The 20,495-nt window shown below is 38.5% G+C and overlaps 1 protein-coding gene across 1 annotated transcript in view; it reads right to left on the reverse strand.

Moving 5' to 3' along the window:
* LOC136829608 (uncharacterized) overlaps nt 1-20,495 on the reverse strand; it is a 576,969-nt gene that overhangs the window by 310,621 nt on the left and 245,853 nt on the right. The window contains 1 exon segment of the mRNA XM_067088454.1: nt 5,412-5,578. Within this exon segment, the coding sequence (XP_066944555.1) occupies nt 5,412-5,578 (167 nt within the window).

Here is a 20,495-nt window from a genome sequence, read left to right on the forward strand (position 1 = left end):
ATCACTGTCCCCTCTTTTAATAACAAAACCCAATCGGTATTTAATTTTTCCAAACGTATACTATCAAAAAGAGATTTCCTGTTATCATCAGGACTGGACTCTTGCCTACCCAATTACCGACCAAACTACCAATAGTTCTTTTTGCCCCCTTGAGATGCTCTTTCAGAGAATAATCAAACTTCCCTTCTGTGAAAACGTCGAATTTTTAAGATCTCAATTTTCAGCCTTAGCTCATAGCTCCTTCAATAATCTTAAAACTAGGTGGGGGCCATTCTTCATAAAAAACGACTACGACATTCTGAGAAACCTAGCTAAAGACGAAAATCTAGTAATCACACCCCGGACAAAGGCAAAGGAACAGTAATCTCCGACAGACTCAGCTATGAGCAGAAAATGAATGTTATTTTGAATGACCCGTCTGAACTCACGAAAGTCGGTGATCCTGACCTTTACAATATAACTAAACCAGAAGACAAAATTAACAGATTTCTTAGGACACTAAAGCAAAGCAAGGCAATAGACGATAACACATAAAGACCTTTTTGTGACAGGATCATCGTACGGAATTATTTACGGACTGCCCAAAATACATAAAGGAATTCCCCTGAGACCTATCTCTCTATATATATATATATATATATATATATATATATATATATATATATATATATATATATATATATATATATATATATATATATATATACATATATATATGGGTCACGGGTTGTCTAGTACAATAGTAATACTCTGAAAAGTTTGTTTGTTTGTTTGGACATCGGAAGGTAACGGGGCTGGTGCTACCCATAGACTTTTGCCGACTTATTAGTACGGTTACTTAAGCTGTGGGTATGGGTATGGTACAGATATGGGTATGGGTATGGATATGGATATGGGTATGGGTATGGGTATGGGTATGGGTATGGTATGGGTATGGCTATGGTACAGATATTGTTAAGGGTATTGTTATGGGTATGGGTATGGGTAGGGGTATGGGTAGGGGTATGGGTATGGGTATGGGTATGGATATGGGTATGGGTATGGCTATGGAATGGGTACAGATATTGTTAAGGGTATTGTTATGGATATGGGTATGGGTAGGGGTATAGGTATGGCTATGGTACAGATATGGGTATGGGTATCAATATGGTATGGATATGGGTATGGTATGGATATAGGTATGGGTATAGGTATGGATATGGTATCGATATGGGTATGGGTATGGCACAGATATGGGTATGGGTATGGTACATAAATGGGTATGGGTATGGCACAGATATGGGTATGGTACATATATGGGTATGGGCATGGGTATAGGTATGGTATGGATATGGGTATAGGTATGGGTATGGATATGGGTATGGGTATGGGTTTGGTTATGGGTATGGGTATGGACCTTTAGTTAAAAATGTAGTAAATAAAAAAGTGACCCAAGAGTCATGGGTGGTCTAGTCTTAATTAAAAATTATCATACACGTTGAATTTACCTACAGTATGTGGTTTTGGTTTTTGCGATCGCTGGCCTACCCTAAATAAAGAGACTCAATAGTTAGAATATTTTCACTTGCATTCTCACACACACACACACACACACACACACACACACACACATACATATATATATATATATATATATATATATATATATATATATATATATATATATATATATATATATATACATATACATTGTATAATTATGCAGCACACGAGCTGAGCTGACCATCATCAAAGAGATGCCACATAGGTCTAAGAAAACTATATCTAAAACCTAAACAACCCCATTCCTTTGTTACCGCATTTTTCTCGATCTAAGGCGTTGCCATTGCAAAAAAGGACTCAAATCATAGGAAAAAAATTGATGAAATCACAGAAGGGGTTAGTAAAGCCCAGCCACAAGAGACAGATATGGAGGTCAGGGGATACAATGCAAGGGGTAGGGCGCAGGGCATTGCTCTGCAACCTGATAAATTATGATGAAAGCGAAAAGTAGAGGTAGGAGTCTTTTCTCAACCAGTATAGAAAGCGAGTATCATTATAATACCCATATTGAATAGGTTCGGTTTGGACGAACCACCGCTGATGATGTGAAAAGTAAGCAAGAGCGCCTGATTCCACTGACCCGGCCCAGGTTTTTGTTGAACATTACTCTAGTCTCTGCAACAGCAACAGCAACAATTGGGATGATTTCGCCGAATTATTCTCGACAACAAAGAAGAAAAAAGAAAAAACAAAACAAAAAATGTTACCAACAAAGAAGCATTGCATTTATATAATCGCGCGCTTCTGAGTCGATACATTTGCTCTGTTTCTTCAAATTGTATTACTTGAAGAAGTGCCAGTGTCTATCTCTTCAGGTATGGTTAGCGTTGTGCGTATCATAATGGCACCCGCTTTCTAAGCTGATTGAGAAAAGACTCCTCTTCTACTTTTCGCTTTCATCATAATTTATCAGGTTGAGGAGTAAAGCCTTACTCCCTACCCCTTCCTTCCTATCACCTGACCTCCATATCTGTCTCTTGTGGCTGGGCTTTACTATCCCCTTTGTGATTTCATCACTTTTTTGCCTGTGATACCATGTATCTTCAGTATGGGAGAAAGAGCTCTCTTCGTATATTGTAAAGACGTGCTTTGAACGTACAGTTCACGAATTTATCATTTATCAGTGATAAATATACAAAAGAAGGTTAAATTTATAAAGAAAAAATGGATAGAAATGAAAAAAACCAAGAGATGACGATAGAGAACCTCTTTTGGCCCCTTGAACAAGCATCTGGTGGCCTCACCTGAAGCCCCACCTGGCACAGACACCGATACATATATGTCTGTGCAAGATCAATAGTAGTCCTGTTTCTCAATCGGCTACCCCATCAACTACTCCTGGTGCAATATCATTAACATGTCAGTCAGAAGCATCAACACATACCAGAACAAAAAATTCTGCAAAAAAAAAAAAAAAAAAGCACATAACTGTCCTCTCACGATATTCCTACTTAGAACTAAGCAGCATTTTACATTCCTTGCCAAATGATGTTCTTGTCAAGGAAATCCGACGAATAGCCTGTAAAGAAATGTTATGTGCTTTTACAACCAGCCCGTGTGGAAACAACACCAGGAACTGTTATGCAGACAAAATAGAAGCCACTGAATTCATCAACACTCATACGCTGTCGCATAAACATTAAGGCGAAGTTCATAACAGGGGAGAAATCGGCAAGTAGTTAGAAAGAAAAAAATATAAGTCTAAGAGAAAATGCAAAGTTTCCTCAGATTCCGACTCTAGAAGATGGAGAACCACAAATAATGATGGAACATGATCACACAATCGATACAGATGCTACTGACGAATACGAATCTCTGGTTGAAAAAACTCACACTGATGAAAACGATACTGAAGATGCTTTCTTCTTGCCAGTGCTGGACGACAGAGCTACAGGAGACTTTTATTCTACTCCGACCAAGTCTTATTACTTGCTTAACATTACAAGGACTTTTGGAAACGATGAAAATGAAGGCGTCTAATGAGTCGAAGTGGACCTTACAGGAGGAAAAAAGCATTTCATCTGACCCAGAAAAAACTCACCCGGGAAGAGCCTGTTTCCTCCGAGATCGTAATTTTCGGACCTGCTAATATAAGGTAGATATGGAAAATGGCTTATTCAAACTTTCCCACTAGTAAGCATCCGCTGCTTGTACGGAATATCGTTCAAGCCATTGTAATAAATATTGAGGTGCATTAATATGGTGAAAAGTAAATGTTTCTTTCTCGTCCACATGAAATATTCTTGAAGCCATTAGCCATTGCAATGAACTTTAAAAGTCATCTTCATTGGGTGTGAGTATTTTAAGGAGTTTGTTTTTGTTCCCCTTTTTGCTAATGACTTTTTGAAAGCACTGCAACGATTCTAGAAATTAATATGGTGTGAGATGGCAAACACTATATTTAACCTACAGACACAAAACCATGCAAATTTTATCTATAACCGAAATCAGATCTTACTTTGTTTATATTTTTATATACCAGGCACACATATTCCATCATCAGTTATTTTTTGTCAATGAAAAATTTAATGAGTAGCCGTTTTTTCTGCAATTTTGTCTTTTCCCCCTAATTGACTATATGTGCAAAAGACTCCTCTACGGATGAATGAAATGTATTTGGGGTTTTTCTTGGTTTATTATATAAGGATACTTATAAGGGGCAACTATAAAGTCTTGTTGCTAGTTGTTCAATGGCATTCGCACTTGGCAATCGCACACACACACACACACACATACGAACAAACATCAACTCGAGTTGCCTCAAACAACTTGTAACACAAAAAGGTTCTACTTACACATCATAAAGCAACATACTTTCGAAGGAAGTTTTACCTTCGTTTTCAAAACAGTAATGCGTCATTATCTTCACTTGTGATATAAAAGATTACTTTTACCTTATAGAAATCCACAAAAGAACATGTAATATACAATACGTTTCCGACAATGTATGTGTATAAATGGCTTGATAAAGATAACATTGCCAAGGCCAAGCAGAACATACATTGTATTTTGCAGTCTTTTGAGGTATATAACTTCATCATCAGGCGGAAATTACTGACAAAACTTTAAAATCTTTGAAAACAATAAAATTAATTTTCCTACTAAAAGTTTACAAAACGCTACTAAAACTTTACAGAACGGGTAAAACAAACAAAATCATACAAAAACTAAAAGCTCACAAGCCACTATAGCAAAAGACCATCCGTTCACTTGCCTGGATTTTAAAATACGGTCTTTTTGCTCAAACAAACCGGACCTCCTAATTTTAGAGTAGCTGTTAATACAGAAGTGAAACCGGAACTGAATAACAACTTGTCCGGTATACAATGGCAATCATGTGGTTTCTTGATTAGGTCAACACCCAGTTTACTTTCTATCTGCTTGTTTTAGTTTACATTTTACGTCTGTATTTCTTTTTTCGTAATTTTGATTTGCACTTGACTGTTTGTCGTCCTTTCTCGTTAGGAGAAATAGACAACTATAAAAGAATTACCGCCAGCCGCTGATTATTCAAGCAAAGCAGCATTATCTTAAACACGGTGGGGAGAGGTCAATTCAAAGAGTCAGTAGCTACACAAAAAATACGAAATACACATATTTCAATGATGTAACTTCTCCACGCCAAATGTAAGGCAACTTATGCACCCAAGATATAAAAATGAGAATTTTAAAGCTCTCTTCATCAAGCAAATGTTTAAAACTGAATGTCATTCAGTGCGTATGAAGTGAAAAGCTCTTTCGCCGAACTGAATGTGACGCGTCTGAAGAGATAAAAGATGGATTGGAGATGATGGCGTTCATCCGTCATTGAGGTTATGAGAACTGATGGTCATCGATGAAGACAGGCACATGGTAAACGAGCTACTTACCTGCAGGGCGTCGCCTGCATCCAACCTGAGACGAGCGATGAGAATGTGGACGAAGTGGCCTGCAGGAGGCGAGATAGTCCATCGGCAGGTGACATTGGAGCCGTAGGTGTCGGGGTAAAACGGAGACCTTATCTCTCCGGACTTGTTTTCCAGATTGCTCCCACAATCTAAAAGGAAAAGTGAATGTCTTAACCTTCTGTAATTAGAGAGCTGTGAACAATTAGGGTATTAATAAATTAACATGTGAGGCCCACGTTTTCGGAAATTGTATCGAAATGCGTTTCAAACATACCAGCAATGCGCGCTGTCATACAATAACAGTAACGATGGTAATAATCTTTAGAATGCTGTTTTTGTGTGTTCCTCTACGAGAAGATGAAAACAAGAGACTCGTCATAAAACACTTAAAATATCCCTAGAAAAGAATTTTGCAATCTAGATTATGGAATGATTAACTGAATGACTGATTTAAATCTATCAGGCATCACCGCAACGAAGGCTACAGACGCTACAGTGACGATGCGAACCCGTCACTGATCCAGACAAATGACTGGTTCCGATAACTCTAGATATTTGTACAGCTCCCAATTTTACTCCACGGCAAACGTTCAACATATGCGAACTGCTCTTCCAGATTTACATTCACGCTCCAGAACTGAAAACACCCGGGGCAATCACTGCAACTCTTCATTCATCAATGATGGCAAATTCATCAACCCTCTCAATTAGGCTTTCAAACTTGTGCGGTTCACGATAATAATGATGGAGACAGGAGGGTATCTTGTCTCATACTGACCGGGAAATAAATAATAGACTTAAAATTGTATTCTGCTTATGTTGTGGAGTCATAAACGAAAAGCAACAACCTTTTTGTCCAATACAGCCAAACCGAAATTTTCTCTTCCCTGGTTCAGTGAATCCTTTACAAACTTTTGTGAGCGATATTTTTCTTTTCCCATCAGTCTTGTACTAGATTTGGGCATTGTTACCCTATCACCAGCGTTCCCATTTTAAACTAAAAGATGAAAAAGTTGATGTAACGAGAGTCCGTGTACAACTAACTTATTTATTCTGTAAGTTGCCGTTACCACCGGGAATACGCATTCTGAACAAAAGAAAATCTCCTCTTACAGTGTATATAAATCCTTGGGTGAACGAAGAAGTTTTTTGTTGGTTTCGGCGAAAAACTTACAGAAACCAGATCCTCTCTCTTTGGTGGTGATGCAAGCATCCCAGTAGCATAGCGTTTGGCATCCATCTAGTGACCATTAGCGACTTGAGTCAGTTTTCAATGTTTCGTCGTTCTTGGCTCACTTACATAAGACCATCAAACATACACACGAAAATGCGTGCACACACACATACGTGTGGGTGTGTATATATATTCACACACACATTATATATATATATATATATATATATATATATATATATATATATATATATATATATATATATATATATATATATATATATATATATATATATATATATATATATATTATATATATATATATATTATATATATATATATATATATATATATATATATATATATATATATATATATATATATATATATATATATATATATATATATATATATTTGTCACGAAGTGATCAAGCACCTGGTTATTACACAAATAATAATACCAAAAGTTACCTCACTTCGACCAGATACTTGAAACCTCATAACAAAAATATTAAGACTAAACACTCTAAAGGTACAGTAATCCCATAAAACTTGCTTATCCCTTGAGAAATCAATGTATCTTTATCAAGTTATGGGTGATGTAACAACCAACAAGCTATAAACAGACTAGTGGAAAATGGGTATCATTGCAACAAACACTATAATTGTTTCCCTGGTTCTATTTCACCTAGATAAGTTTCAGGTGAACAAACAGATATATCACTTACCTTGTACATATTCATTAATTTCTCTAATTACTGGTGGTCAAAATGAAACACTGTGCTTTTAAAACTTTAACCCTTAAGGGATGGATTGAGCCTCAGTATGAAGTAAAACAGGTTTGGGGAGGTGGACAGATTGAGCTTCAGTGTGAAGCAGAATTATGCACCACTGTTATGGTAATAATGATTCGAAACAAAGGTGCCAATAGTTCTATATGCTATAAATTCACTAACGGCAACTTTTATACAGACGTGAGATTTAGGCCAGCATCAGTAATGCTTGTGACTTCAAGGGGGAAAGTATTGCATCTCTCTCTCTCACATGAGTCTTTTTGTAAATTTGCTTGTAAATATACGAAGGGGTTGCCGTTGTTTTTGTTTTTGTCTTTTACAATAGTATGTCGGTTGTAAATGTAATTTTACAAAGAAAATTGCAAAGCGATATCAGAAAAAGCATGTAAAAGTAAAAAAAAAAAGGTACTGAATCTTCCTTCTCGTAAATTTATGTGAATATTTTACAAAAAATATGCCAAAAATTTGTTACTGCTTTTATTTCTTATCTGTTTTGATATTGTGTGAGCAGTAATAACAATTTTACAAAATACAATAAATTTATTTATTAGAAAAACATATAAGTTGGTAAAATTTTACGATTGTCTTGTAAATGAGGCTCCACAAGGGGTTGTAAATAGTACTTTTCAACTTCTCGTGGAAGGTATGGAAAATTTTTAGAATTTTTTTTATTTATACAGTGTGAATGTACGTGTCACTCTCTTTCCATTGATGTAATTTTTTTTTTATTTTGCCGACCTCAAAGTTTCCCTGGTCTGGGGTGCTGCACATTGGTAAATTATGCCATCCCTTAAGGGTTAAACAAACAAATTTATTTCTAAGTTCAAAAGTTGTATGCAGAGTTCACAATCTCAAAAAGATTTACTGTTATCTGACAACAGTGTAAGATTTAAGTATTTCTTAATCAAGTTTAATTCACAAAACTTTAATTTATTAAGAAAGCAATTTGGTTAAGTAAGATTCAAACCATTAACTCTCACTCAAGTTTTAAACATATACCTGATTAACTAAACTCAACACAAGTGTTCACCAAAATATTACTGACTGGAATCCATATAAGTATTCTCTGAAATCTCAATAATAAGTATGCACTAACAAAATGCTAAGTAATCACCACCACAAAACTTTGTAAAACACTAATTATAAAATTAGAGTAATATGATGACACAGACATATAAGAATGAAATATGCAAAAATGGAAAAATACCAACAGCCATTTCACTAAGACAAAAATATGTTTAAAGATTATATCAATCTTTTAAAAGATTACCTTCACTTTTAAAAAAGGTTAGACTCACGTCTTTCTAAGACTCTCTCAAAGACAACACTGCCAAGTCACAATGACATACACAATGATATATAATTAGCAGCAAGGCACATTAGAACTCACTATAAGAGATATTATCCACCTCTTATCAAAATAATAATTCTCTTTTACCTAGAACATCACTTTACTCTTAACATAATAAAAACCAGTAAACATCACATTACCTTACAAGTGTTACACCACTATACACTTTCTGCAATGCTTGCACAATAAAAATACCTTAGATCACTCTTACAAAATGTATACACTTCTTGGGTGAGTTTAACAAAACTTTTACAAACAGGAGAACAGCCAGTATAACAACCTTATACATGAATGGTAATTTGAGAGAGAGAGAGAGAGAGAGAGAGAGAGAGAGAGAGAGAGAGAGAGAGAGAGAGAGAGAGAGAGAGAGAGACAGGACCTATTGCCAGCAGCCCCTGTTCCTAACTAACGCTTTCTCATTCAGCACTCCTCTTTTATCTTCAAGCCCTCCCAGAACACATGATACGTAAAGTGTACATACATTATACATACAGGTATACATGTACGGTATACATACAGGGAATTCTTAGGCTCAGAAGGAAATATGCCAGAGCTCTTATCAATGATTGACATCATCCGCTCACTCAAACACCTGAGCAAATAAAGAGAAGCGATTTTGGACCAATTCTGGCTCGCTGTCAGCATGTCAACTTCATCTACCTATCTGTTCCTCATTCTATTACTCAAGATCATTGAAAATAATAAGCACAGACAAAGATGATAACCTCAGAATAGGCACACACGATAAACATATAACAGGCAATTTGCCGATTGGCTGTTAACTCGTCAGATAAGACAAGAGGCCTTTGCCTTTCAAACACGACCTCCTCCAAACAGTTATGTCAATACAGGATGTAGTGATCCGATAATGGTTCAAAAATATCTCCCTCTCTCTACACGGCATGTTACGAATTCGAGTTCACTCAGTATTCAGTTTAATATACTGCACAACATATTAAACAAATGGAAAAAACATATCAAAACATTTTAAGATTACATGGTACACAATTTATCTGTAAGAAAAGACATTTTAAAATCATATCATCATAACAAAAGACGAATCTGCAAGCAAAACATAAAAAATTTCACAGAAACACATATGATATTTGTAGAATGGTTTTATATATTATAACACCTTTCTAATAATTATATATATATATATATATATATATATATATATATATATATATATATATATATATATATATATATATATATATTGATAACTTGGAAGTCAATTATTTTCTTATTTGTATTTTCATCTTTCAATCAAATACTCCATTCATCTGAAGAAACTGAAAAATCAATGGTCCATTCATTTAAAGTTGTTCTACTAGCTCGGACGTGTTAAGAGTAAACTAGAAAAAAAAATCAAGGAACTGTAGTAATTATGCATATGTACAGATCAGCTCGAGCCAGATCTCAGAATGAGAACATCGAAGACTGCAGTTATCAGTCTGATGCTTTTGAAAATGGTGTCGGTGTTTGGTGAGTCTCAGATAACTCTGAGTGTCCTGAAGGTATTGCAATGTTTAGAGGATGACTGCCAATTTATGCTGAGGGCTGCAAGTGGGAAGAGGCGTCTCGGGCTGGATTTGTATCCTACTATTTCTGTCCCAGCGACAAGAGATTCTTAGGTATAATGTTGTTCATGACGGTCCCTGCAGTAGAACTGTCTTGGAGGTGGTAAGGGCAATGTCCTCGTCCTCGTAATCTTGACATGCTTTGCTTCCTGTGGCCCATAGTCCTCATTAAGCAATTTTGGTAGGTGAGCCTGTAAACCAGATTCAGGTTGATCCTGTCAAGCTCAGCCAACAAGTGCTAACATGTTAGTGAGGATGATCCCTTGCTGCTTTTCCACTAGAGGTACACAGCAGTTTTTACCACTGTTGTGATCTTGGCAGGACGCATATTCCCCAACTGTATTATGGTTAGACCAGATGAGTGAGAATGGACGGTCGCTCAGTCTTTTGTTTGTTTTTACGGTAATCCCCAACGGGCTTGTACTAAACATGCCACAAATATGGACACATTTGTATTTTGGGCGTGGTAAACATACCGAGATCATTTTTAAGAAGATTCTATGGTTGGTTTTTAAGATATGCATCCCGTTTTCTTCAGGGAAGGTCCCAAACCATAATAAAATTGGTAAATATGCCGGTGGGGAGGACGTTGTTGATAAAGATTTACCTGATAATTCCTGCGACATCCTTCAGTACCATGGACCTCGGGTTTTTATACAAAGGGGTCACTGTACTGTTGTCATTTGTTCAGTCTTTTTGATTACCATACCATTTGTTAATAATTCTTTTCAAAACCCTCTCAACCATGGTGTTGCAGAAGCGGTCACCCACAAGTTTCTGGGCATTTCTACCGCGTTCCCTGCTGGTAGCATCTCAAAATCTGCATTGGAAAATGGAACAACACATTTAAGGCACTAGCGTGGCTCTCTAGGCAAAGTGGGGCCCACTCACCGGCACTGAGTTCACAGCCTCCAAATACAATGAGGTCAGTTTTCCCGTGTTATTGTTTTAGTTTAAGAAGATATCTGGGAAAGGTAGGTGTCTGTCGTTGTCTCTTAATGGTAAATCATAAGCCAGATGTCTCCTCAAAGCTTGCAGTATGACTTCATCGTTTGGTTTTTTCATAAATTCATTGTTGGCATATTTAGAATATATGATGCGGCCGTTCATCTTATGAAAGACTTCCTCCTCAATCCACTCTATGAAGAAATTTATGAAAAGCATCCCCAAGGAAGATCTCATGAAAATTTCACTAATATTTTGGTATATCATGCCCTTGGCCCAAATGCCAAGGAGGTTGTTTGGTGTCTCTTTTGGAAAGCTAATAGAAGGGATAGGGCCACCATCATACACGTTGAATGGTTGTATTTGATGTTCCTGCTGACAGGCACATTTGTGAATATCAAACTACGACTCCCTCAGAGTTTCTGCTTTGAATCAGTGACAAGAACTTGATAGAAGTGGCAATCCTGGAGTGGAAAACAAGGCGTCAGAATGTGCACAAGTATCTTGGCTCAAAGATAAAGTAGATATGGGGATTTGGCTAATTACAGGCCAGTGTATCTTCTGTACTATGCGACCTTCCTTTCCCACAAAAAATGAGAAAAAAATGACGGCCAACGGCTGGTACTATCTTGTGGGGTTTGATGCCACCCTAATTCATGTCGTCTCCACGAATGATCATTTTGTCACTTTATCTTTTTAATACCTTTGAGCATGGCACCAGTCTTGGAAAAGTAGTCTTCCTTTCCCTGGAGCTCATGGGTAGAGAGCTCTTGGTAGCCTTGTGTGGTGATGTTCGAGTTGGAAGAAAGATCCTTGGGCACTTCGATATTTCATTGCTCCAAGGCAGTGCTGCAGTACTACCCAATTATCATGGAAAAATAGTTAATGATAGTCTTCCAGCACAAACTCAACAATGTTACTGAATAAGTCCAAGCCTTTAGTGATACCAAAAAGTATACAAGAGGACGTGATTACTCAGGCCAAGTCTCAAAACAGTTCACTCTGATCCTTGGTGATAAGAATACCCACCAGGTTGAGGAATAGACTGTTTTGGACCATTTTGTGGTTGCCACCAGTTAGCAGAAATTTATCTAATTACATTAGACTTTTCAACCTCCTGCCAATTCTTTCATCGGCAGGAGCTAAAAATTCAAAGATTCACCCACATAAGACTGTTTTTATGATAGCGAAGTTGCAAGACATTGCTTTTTATCATCGATTGTTTGGCGCCAACAACTGTCGAACAGGTTCGTGGATCGCAAGTAGCCAGTATGCCAGCCCTTTCCCTCACCCTAAAATCCCTTGATTTTTTTTTCATTTCTTTAACCCTTTGATTTCGGTTGTAAAGTATACGACGCATTTAATAAACTGGCCCGGAACACTGTTGTGTCGTATACGAGCACCGGTAATTTCCTTTTATGTGAAGGACTGATGATTGAAATACTGGCCTCTTTTTCTTGATATGGTAACAGTCTGTCAGTTGCCATACAGTGAATTCATATAAATTCACGTGTTTCCTAAAATTCATTAGTCTTCATCAAGATGTCACAGGAGGACGGGTCAAGGGTACGACATCCTCGAGTTGACCGCCGGCAGATCGAGAGAAGAGCTCTCGACGAGGATAACTATTTTATAGACCTTCTCGACTCATTTTCTGGATATGAAAATGAATCGGATTTAGAAGGAAATGAAATGGATAATTATGGTCCTGGTACAAGAGACAGTGATGAAATATCAACCGACAGTGAAAATGACGAAAATCTGCCACCTACAAATGAAAGCCAAGGTGTCAAAAGAAGGCGGAGACACGAAGTGACCCAGGTGATGAGTGGGAGTGGGCTGCCAGCAATTTCCAGCCCAGAGATTTCATATTTGACAGCAGTGGCAGTGGCATTACGTCGAAATGTAATGTGAATGAAAATTCAAGGAAGTAGACTATTTTTTTGAATTTTTCGACAACGAATTTATGGGGCTGATTGCTGAAGAGACAAACCGTTATCAGAGATTCCTTGTTGATACGCTAGGAGATGCAGTGCCAAAGTATTTGCGAAAATTTGCTCAGGTTACTGTGGAGGAAATGATACGGTTCCTTTGTGTGATTATGATCATGTCGCATATAAGTAAACATCGCATCGTAGATTACTGGACTACGCTTGAGACATTCGAGACAAAAGGAGTGAGAAGGCTGATGGCAAGGGACAGATTTCTTCAAATTCTACGGGTTCTACATTTCGTTGATAATTCACAGGAAACAAGCCCAGATAATAAACTAAAAAAAATTAAACCCGTGCTCGACAGTGTGCGTAGAAAAATTTCAACCTTTCCAGGATTTATGCATAGATGAAAGTTTAATGTTATGGAAGGGAAGGCTAAGTTTCAAGCAGTACATTCCAGATAAAAGAAGTCGATTTGGAGTGAAAATATTTGAACTTTGTGATGCCAAAACGGATTATATTGTCGATTTTATAATCTATACTGGAAAAGATACAGAGATATTGGTAGATGAGGATCTAGGGGTATCTGGTTCTGTGGTAAAAACATTTATGGCCTCGCATCTCGGAAAACATCACATCCTCTATTTCGATAATTGGTATTGCAGCCCAAAACTGCTCAAGTATTTGGGCGACAACGAAACAGGAGCATGTGGAACAGTCCGGAAAAATAGGAAATTTATGCCTAAATTTCCTGATGTGAACAAATCTGAGATTTCGTCTCAAAACTGCAATGGAATATTAGGTTTAAAATGGCAGGATAACAGGACAGTGTATATGTTATCTTCAGTACATGAAAATATAATGGTAGACTGTGAAAAAGGTGTCGACCAGGGGAATTTGTGCAAAAACCTGCATGCGTTGTTGACTATAATAAGAAAATGCGGATTGTGGACAAGAACGACATGCTTATTAGTTCTGTGAAGTGTATCCGTAAAACCACGAGATGGTACATAAAACTATTTTTCCGTCTGTTTGATATGATACTAGTAAACTGTCATCACTTGCATGGATTTGTTACTGGCAAGAAAGGGTCATATTTACAGTTTTCTAAGTCAGTCGTTCTGCAGTTGATTGAAAGGTACCCTCCAGCACCTAACAAGATAATTACCCGCACCGTAATAACGCAGCCAAGGCGGCTAACAGAAAGACACTTTCCTGATCCAGTTCCCTCAACAGAAAAACAACTGCGACCTAGACTAAGATGTCGTGTGTGCTCGCATACATCCCGTAGGCCCAAGAAAGGCCAGCAGACATATTTCATGTGTAAAGACTGCAATGTAGGACTATGTGTCGCTCCTTGTTTCAGAGAGTACCACACACTTCTGAATTACTAGAATTCTGTCGTAAAAGTTTTGTCAAGATTATTATGTTCAGCTTATTAAATATTCAGATTCATAACCATTTGTTATTCACATTGTTTGATTTCATTCAACTTATGTCATAAAAGCTTCTTCCAATCATATTGAGTCTTATGTGTTTATACATTTTCTGATTTTGTTTTTATCTACAGCAAAAAGATTTTTGTAAAATAAATGTTGAAATTCATCCATATTATAATTTATTTCTTCATCAAATTATGGCTTTAGTCTTTAGTGAGAGAGAGAGAGAGAGAGAGAGAGAGAGAGAAAGAGAGAGAGAGAGAGAGAGAGAGAGAGAGAGAATTACTATTTTGCGTTTAATGTTCCTTTTCTGTCCTTTGAAGACTGGATATCATAAAATATAAAATGAGTCGGATGTAATGTAAATCTGATAATCATGGTATTGATGATTTATGATATATGAGAATAATAATAACAATATAATAACCGTTACCATGAGATTAATGAATATAGACAATGTTGTTGTTATTATTATTATTATTATTATTATTATTATTATTATTATTATTATTATTATTATTCAGAAGATGAACACTATCCATATGAAACAAGCCCACAGGGGTAACTGTTTGAAATTGTGTTCATTCTGAGTGAAATAAAAGAAGGTAGTAGGAAATACAGAAAGAGGAGATCAGTTATTAGAAAACAGATGTACTAACAATAAATAAATAAAAATGTAAACAAAGTATTAAATACAAGATGTATTGCATAAGGGTAGTAATGCATTACATTCACTTGAACTTTGAAGTTCCGTTTGCAACACATCCTCAGTAAAGAGGCTGTTCCACAGTCGTAAGGCGTGAGGAATAAAGGTCCCCTGGAACTGAAAAGTTCGAAGGCGAGGTACATTTACTGCACACTGATGCTGCTGTTCAGCGAATCTGGTTGCTCTCTCTCAGCAGCAACAGGGGATCAGGGATCAACTGAGAATGTGAAAGATATGTCAAAATACAACTTATGAAAAAGTGACAAACAAGAGACCATCCGTCTATAGTCCAAGGCATAGCTGCCAAAGAAACCTTCCACCTCGAACCACTCTAAAGATATAAATCTCTGGCAGAAGCAGACATCTCCCGGAGAACAGTATCCTAGTAAAGGAAGGACAAATTACCTAAAAAATGTTGCACTGATTTAATCACTCATATAAGTATATGAGGACTTAAGAACAATACCCAACTTTCATGCGGCATTTGCTGACATTTTCATTAGATGTTTCTCAAAAATAAGATGTAAGTAAACAGGTACCACTAGAATAATTGAAGGAAAAGAAAAATATCTGTAGAAAATTATAACAGAATAAAATGATCTACAAAAACCTACAACTTCCCCGAATATTGGTTCAAAAACAATTGAACAAATTCCAAAATGTTAGTGATTAAATATATATATATATATATATATATATATATATATATATATATATATATATATATATATATATATATATATATATATATATATATATATATATATATATATATATTATACATATATATATATATATATATATATATATATATATATATATATATATATATATATATATATATATATATATATATATATATATATATATAGTATATATATATATATATATATATATATATATATATATATATATATATATATATATATATATATATATATATATATATATATATATATATATATATATATATATATATATACAGTTCATATGTGGCTAATCATTTTTTTGTAACAGGAATTTATCCAATTTTTTATTTTTATAGGGATAGGTGTGAGTATGTGTTTGTATTTTACATACACACACACACAAACATATATACATATATATATATATACACTCATATATATGTAATTAATTGTATATATATTACACACACACACATATATATATATATATATATATATATATATATATATATATATATATATATATATATATATATATATATAACTGAATCACGAGAATATGGAACGTGATGAATATATAAATAAAGACAATTCCACGAAGGAAAGAGAAGCAACAGAGTATTGCAAGGCTTTTCGACGTATTGTCCTTTACTTAGCAGACTCGTTTCTCTTTCCTTCAGGGCATTGCCTTCATATATATATATATATATATATATATATATATATATATATATATATATATATATATATATATATATATATATATATATATATATAAGTACTCACACATGTATATATAGTCAATTATATATATATATATATATATATATATATATATATATATATATATATATATATATATATACATATATATATATACATACATACATATATAGTATATATATACATACACATACACACACCACACAATTACACATTTTGATCAGCAATGTGATTTATAATATTGATCCCTAGTGAATGTGGCGAGGTGGCAATTGTGTTTACATGTCACATGCAAGTGTGACAGACGACGCGCGTAGGTGGCATTTCAGATGCACGTGTCCTGTTGACAGAAATGAACTGCTTTGTTTTCAGCCGCTGTACCCTCCACCTTTGTCGAATTTGGTGGGCGTGACCGTTGGAATATTAGCTTGAAAATGGGCCCCGGGATTATCCCAAGCCCTGGCAGTCTCCAATTCCTTGTTTCATTGACAAATGCGGATTCTGGAACCTCCTTTTTACTTGCGGCTAATACGATTTCCATTCAAGGAGGTTGTTTCCACTTTCCCCTGACTTTTGACCGCCATCGTCAATCAAACATTGAATTGGAATCCGAGGGGGATATTCCCAGGCCCTATTCCCAAGGTAGTATTCCAGCGTTCAGGGCCACCAAACTCAACACAGGTGGAAGGTAAGCAAGAGCAGAAAACAACGACCGGTCATTTCCATCAAAAGGATTCCGGCATCTCGTACCACCCACGTCTCAGCCATGGAAATACGATTGTCACCTTCCAAATGTCCATATTCGCTAGTGTCCAAAATGTATTGTTGTGTCGTGTAATCATTGTTGCCGTTGTCATGGATTCATATATATATATATATATATATATATATATATATATATATATATATATATATATATATATAGATGCAGTAATGTGTGTGTGTTTGTACATATACTGTATGTATGTATGTAGGTGATATTGAGATGCACGTGTGCTTTGACAGAAATGACCCGCTTTGTTTTCAGCTCGCTGTACCTTCCACTTTGTCGAATTTGGTTGGCGTGACCGTTGGAATAATTGCCGATTTTGGAATATTCCTTTATTACTGGCAGCTTATTTATTTGTGTTGTTACATTAATTGCATAATATCTATATCACGGATCGCTACTATCACAATATTATCATATAAATAAAACAGGTTAATTTGCAGCAAAACAACAAATACAAACGCTATTACAATGATTGTTTACGATTTCGTGCGTCTGGTAGCATGCTGCACGGGTGACTACCGTCTGAAAACCCTCCGGATTGTGGTAAGTGTGAGGTCTCATCTCGGCCGTAATCAAAGGGCTAATGAAAATTAAAATAATTAATAATTTCCCATATTTTGGTAATCATAGAATCAACTAAAAACGATTATTAAATAAAATTATCTAAAAATGAAAAAAATCCCGTAGGGTGGGTCTGCCAGACCCAACTTGCACCAGATAGGGTTAAGAGACTGGCCAGTCTTGGAGGCCTTTGGGCCTCATCCTTGAAGTTCTTGGGCCCTCTCCAGGCCTGCTTCCCCAGCCTGGCAGGATACCTGCCTTCCTCCGAGGAAGCAGCCTCTGGGTCGGACCCTTCCCTTCAAGGCTGCCCTCAAGAGACTGGCCAGCCTTGGAGGACTTTGGGTCTCATCCTTGAAGTTCTTGGGCCCTCTCCAGGCCTGCTTCCCCAGCCTGGCAGGACCTGCCTTCCTCCGAGGAAGCAGCCTCTGGGTCAGACCCTTCCCTTCAAGGCTGCCCTTAAGAGACTGGCCATCCTTGGAGGACTTTGGGCCTCATCCTTGAAGTTCTTGGGCCCTCTCCAGGCCTGCTTCCCCAGCCTGGCAGGATACCTGCCTTCCTCCGAGGAAGCAGCCTCTGGGTCGGACCCATCCCTTCAAGGCTGCCCACCCATCCCTTCAAGGCTGCCCTCAAGAGACTGGCCAGCCTTGGAGGACTTTGGGTCTCATCCTTGAAGTTCTTGGTCCCTCTCCAGGCCCGCTTCCCCAGCCTGGCAGGATACCTGCCTTCCTCCGAGGAAGCAACCTCTGGGTCAGACCCTTCCCTTCAAGGCTATCCTTAAGAGACTGGCCAGCCTAGGAGGACTTTGGGCCTCATCCTTGAAGTTCTTGGACCCTCTCCAGGCCTGCTTCCCCAGCCTGGCAGGATACCTGCCTTCCTCCGAGGAAGCAGCCTCTGGTCGGACCCTTCCCTTCAAGGCTGCCCTCAAGAGACTGGCCATCCTTGGAGGACTTTGGGTCTCATCCTTGAAGTTCTTGGGCCCCAGGCCCGCTTCCCCAGCCTGGCTGGATACCTGCCTTCCTCCAGGGCAGCCTCTGGAGTCAGACCCTTCCCTTCAAGGCTGCCCTTAAGAGACTGGCCAGTCCTTGGAGGACTTTGGGTCCTCATCCTTGAAGTTCTTGGGCCCTCTCCAGGCCTGCTTCCCCAGCCTGGCAGGATACCTGCCTTCCTCCGAGGAAGCAGCCTCTGGGTCGGACCCTTCCCTTCAAGGCTGCCCTCAAAAGACTGGCCATCCTTGGAGGACTTTGGGTCTCATCCTTGAAGTTCTTGGGCCCTCTCCAGGCCCGCTTCCCCAGCCTGGCAGGATACCTGCCTTCCTCCGAGGAAGCAGCCTCTGGGTCAGACCCTTCCCTTCAAGGCTGCCCTCAAGAGACTGGCCATCCTTGGAGGACTTTGGGCCTCATCCTTGAAGTTCTTGGGCCCTCTCCAGGCCTGCTTCCCCAGCCTGGCAGGATACCTGCCTTCTTCCGAGGAAGCAGCCTCTGGGTCGGACCCTTCCCTTCAAGGCTGCCCTCAAGAGACTGGCCATCCTTGGAGGACTTTGGGCCTCATCCTTGAAGTTCTTGGGCCCTCTCCAGGCCTGCTTCCCCAGCCTGGCAGGATACCTGCCTTCCTCCGAGGAAGCAGCCTCTGGGTCAGACCCTTCCCTTCAAGGCTGCCCTCAAGAGACTGGCCAGCCTTGGAGGACTTTGGGCCTCATCCTTGAAGTTCTTGGGCCCTCTCCAGGCCTGCTTCCCCAGCCTGACAGGATACCCTGCCTTCCTCCGAGGAAGCAGCCTCTGGGTCGGACCCTTCCCTTCAAGGCTGCCCTCAAGAGACTGGCCATCCTTGGAGGACTTTGGGCCTCATCCTTGAAGTTCTTGGGCCCTCTCCAGGCCTGCTTCCCAGCCTGGCAGGATACCTGCCTTCCTCCGAGGAAGCAGCCTCTGGGTCGGACCCATCCCTTCAAGGCTGCCCAAGGCTGCCCTCAAGAGACTGGCCAGCCTTGGAGGACTTTGGGTCTCATCCTTGAAGTTCTTGGGCCCTCTCCAGGCCTGCTTCCCCAGCCTGGCAGGATACCTGCCTTCCTACGAGGAAGCAGCCTCTGGGTCAGACCCTTCCCTTCAAGGCTGCCCTCAAGACACTTGCCAGCCTAGGAGGACTTTGGGCCTCATCCTTGAAGTTCTTGGGCCCTCTCCAGGCCTGCTTCCCCAGCCTGGCAGGATACCTGCCTTCCTCCGAGGAAGCAGCCTCTGGGTCGGACCCTTCCCTTCAAGGCTGCCCTCAAGAGACTGGCCATCCTTGGAGGACTTTGGGTCTCATCCTTGAAGTTCTTGGGCCCTCTCCAGGCCCGCTTCCCCAGCCTGGCAGGATACCTGCCTTCCTCCGAGGAAGCAGCCTCTGGGTCAGACCCTTCCCT

This window comes from Macrobrachium rosenbergii, chromosome 44 (assembly GCF_040412425.1).
Source record: "Macrobrachium rosenbergii isolate ZJJX-2024 chromosome 44, ASM4041242v1, whole genome shotgun sequence".
Classification (NCBI taxonomy): Eukaryota; Metazoa; Arthropoda; class Malacostraca; order Decapoda; family Palaemonidae; genus Macrobrachium; species Macrobrachium rosenbergii.